The following is a 3,144-nucleotide window of genomic DNA, read 5'->3' on the forward strand; positions in this document are numbered from 1 at the left end:
CCTCTCAGTCACAGGCTGACCCTTCTGGAGTAGGATCAGGTGACATGGAGAAAGGCCAGAAAAGTTCCAGGCACACACACTTCCCACCTTCCATTGCCGCATTTGAGGCCCTTTAAGCACTCCAAGCCTATCAGCAGACCTCAGAGCCTCAAGCATGGAAGGAGTTTCCCATGATTCCAAACCCAGAATCTCCAAACACAGTGCTCTACTCAAAGTGTGGCGCCTCCCCATTCTGTCTCACCTCCTTTCAGCAGGCCTTAGGGCACTGCTGGGAAATCTGGTACTTGCCGAATGTGGTTTGAAAACCACTGGTCCAGCCCACTTGCAGGAATCCGAAGGCTGCCTGGTGCCAGCCCCTTTCCTCTGCCTCGCTCATCTAAGAACAAAGGAGATGCTCAAGGAAGTACATAGATGAGGATGGGCGTGGTTCCTGGGACACGCCTCTCCCCTGGGTACCAGTGTTGCCGGGACTGCTGGATGTCTAATGCTAGTGGCCGCTGAGCTGTGCTGGCTTACCTCTGGCTTATCTCATCCAGTGAGGAGGGAGGTTGGACCAAGTCCTCTTTCCACCATACACATTAATGGAGGGAGGGCTGGGCACTGGTGGTTCATGCCTGTCATCCTAGCTATTCAGAAGGCTGAAGTCTAGAGATTACAGTTCTAAGCCAGCCCAGCAGAGATGGAATAGGGAGGCTCCACACTTGAACTCTTACCTCCTTATCTAACTTTAGCAAAAAAGTCAGAAGTGGAGGTGTGGCTCAAGTGGTAGAGCACTAGCTTTGACTGGAAAAAACTAGGCAAAAATTTAAGGCCCTGAATTCAAGACCCATTATTGGTACAAAAAAAAAAGAAAGAAGGAAGGACTGGAGGTAGGCCAGGTGAAACCACTCACATGCTTTTTCATTTCACCTGTAGAGAGCATAGCTTAGGTGATGGAAAGATGGAGGCTCTGTGTGTGTATGTGTGTGTACATGTGTGTGTTTGTCTCTATGCTGGGAGGCTACCGGGAGATGAAAGTAGAGGAAGTGCGGCAGAGGCTGGGAGCAGACCTGTGAGGTCTTCCTCAGTCCCTGCGTACTTAATTTATGCACATCCTTTGAGAAAGGCAGACCCTCCATCCACACCACCTACCACAGTGCCTGTTGTAGGCCTGTGCTTATTCTAGTAACTCTGCTGCTAGCCTCTGGTTCAAGAGGATGTGTTGTGACCTTGTTGCCGGTTAAGGCTATCTCAACCAACACCAGAGGCTACCTTGCTCAGCCAGCACCAGAGGCTACCCTGAAGCCCATCATTGGCTCACAGGCCTGACATGTCACTTCCTCTCCTCCTGCCTCAAGTGAGAGATACATCAGCAGAATCTGGGTAGAGGGTAAAAGAGAAGGTATACCATGTGAACTCCTCGCCGGATGAGTTCTTGTCACCCCTGGTTGGGTTGTGCAGTTAGCCCTAGCTTTTTTCTGCAGAGCCCCCTGATCCTGTGTGGGTTCCATTGGGGTAAGGGGGTGGTGGCCACCTCTATTCTAGCAGCTCTGGAAAGAGGCATTGTGATGGCTGCTGATGACCCAGGCCACTCACACTTCTGGGTGAGTCTGGGATCAATGCCCAACTCAGCCCAGAAATAAAGCATCCAAGCTCCAGACCCATTGTCACGAGAGTCTGGACACATCTCTCCAGTTCTCGGAAAGAACACCAGGCTGCCCACCTTTCTTCCCTACAACTTGTCCTCCCTTATCTCCAGGGACACACACACACACACACACACACACACACACACACACACACACACACACAGTCTGCACTCCGTGCTGTACCATACCCATGTAACTTCTCAAAAAAAACAAAAAACCACAAAAGACAAAAAGCTTCCAGCCCAGCATCCCCTCCCAGCGGGTGCATCAGAGTCAGGGTGTATAGACATTGTGGGAGGCTGAGCAGACAAACAGGCAGACAGATGCTGTTCGTCTGGGGCTCTGAGAGGAGGTGCACGTTATTGCCTCCTTCCCTGCCATGAGGGGAAAAGCTTCCTGACTGCAGCCCCCACTCCAAAGGCAGAGATGGCTCCAGATGCTAAAAGCCAGGGTCTTCTCTTGCCCTTCAGGGTTGTGATGATCTCACCCCCACGAGGCCTGGCATTAAACACAACACAGGAGTGGTGACAGGGCTGAAAAAGCAGGTCCACTTTATTTACAATGATCAGTTGGTGACACACAAATCTTTGGGCTTTTTGTGGCCTTGTGGGGACACCTGAACAGGGGCCCACCCCCTCTGCTGGGTGAATACACTCTCCTCCTCCTTCTGCCTATGAGCGACCTATCTGCTCCGAGATCTTTGGCTTGGGGCATCTCTGTCCCTAAGATCTACCGAAGGATCTCCTTACCTCCTTTGGAGGCCCCATCTTGGTCCTGCTTGTGGGGCACTGATTGTGGGTGTCACTTATATTACTGCAGAGTGGGGAGGGTGGGAAATCATGGTGAATACGAAGGCAAAGGCTTGGGCAGCTGCCTGGTGCAGAGATCTTACCAGGCCCAACCCTAGGAGGTGGGACCATCCTAGTCTCCAGAGAGTGGAGACAAGAGGGTGACGGTTCTTCCCTGCGTGTTTTGGGCCCCAGGTGTAGTGCCCACCTTGGGCCTGGCCTCGGTTCTCCCCAGTCTGTCTCTCCATCCTTTCCCTCTGGCAGTTCTTCAAGGAAGAAGACCAGAGGGACCCAGGGCAGGGCCACTGCCTCTGCCATGCCTCCCGCGGGGTCCCAACTCACCCTGGAGTTTCTGGAAACTCCGCTTGCTTCCCCTTCTCCGGGAAGGATGTTTCCAGGAGAGAGGGGAGGTCCGTGAGCAAAAGGCCTTGGTGTAAAGCAAGGGGGATATTTCCACAAAGGGAGGACCCAGGGAACTCTAGATGTGGGGAGAGACGACCCCTCCCCCAATCCACCTTAGTAATCAAGAACGTTCCAGGTATCCACCTGAGCCAGGGGCGAGGCGACCACCACGGAGGCCACGGAGGGAGGCAGGATCAGAGACCAAGAGCAGCCAAAGCAGGCAGGACCGGGCTGGAGGCTGTGAGTCCGGAGGGCCGCTGGGGGGGGCCGCGGGGTCCGGGGACTCTCAGCGCGCCTGGCCCGCCCGCTCCCTGGCGCCGCCGGCC

At 54.1% G+C, this 3,144-nt stretch overlaps 1 protein-coding gene across 1 annotated transcript in view; it reads right to left on the reverse strand.

Annotated features, from left to right (window-relative positions):
* Window positions 1-247: 247 nt before the first annotated feature.
* The window catches only part of Fam43b (family with sequence similarity 43, member B), a 4,359-nt gene continuing 1,462 nt past the window's right edge, over window positions 248-3,144 (reverse strand). The window contains exon 2 of the mRNA XM_013032604.1: window positions 248-376. Coding sequence (XP_012888058.1) covers window positions 248-376 — 129 coding nt within the window. The remainder of the gene's footprint in view (window positions 377-3,144) is intronic.

The sequence above is a fragment of the Dipodomys ordii genome, unplaced genomic scaffold, assembly GCF_000151885.1.
Source record: "Dipodomys ordii isolate 6190 unplaced genomic scaffold, Dord_2.0 Scaffold6, whole genome shotgun sequence".
NCBI classification, from domain to species: domain Eukaryota; kingdom Metazoa; phylum Chordata; class Mammalia; order Rodentia; family Heteromyidae; genus Dipodomys; species Dipodomys ordii.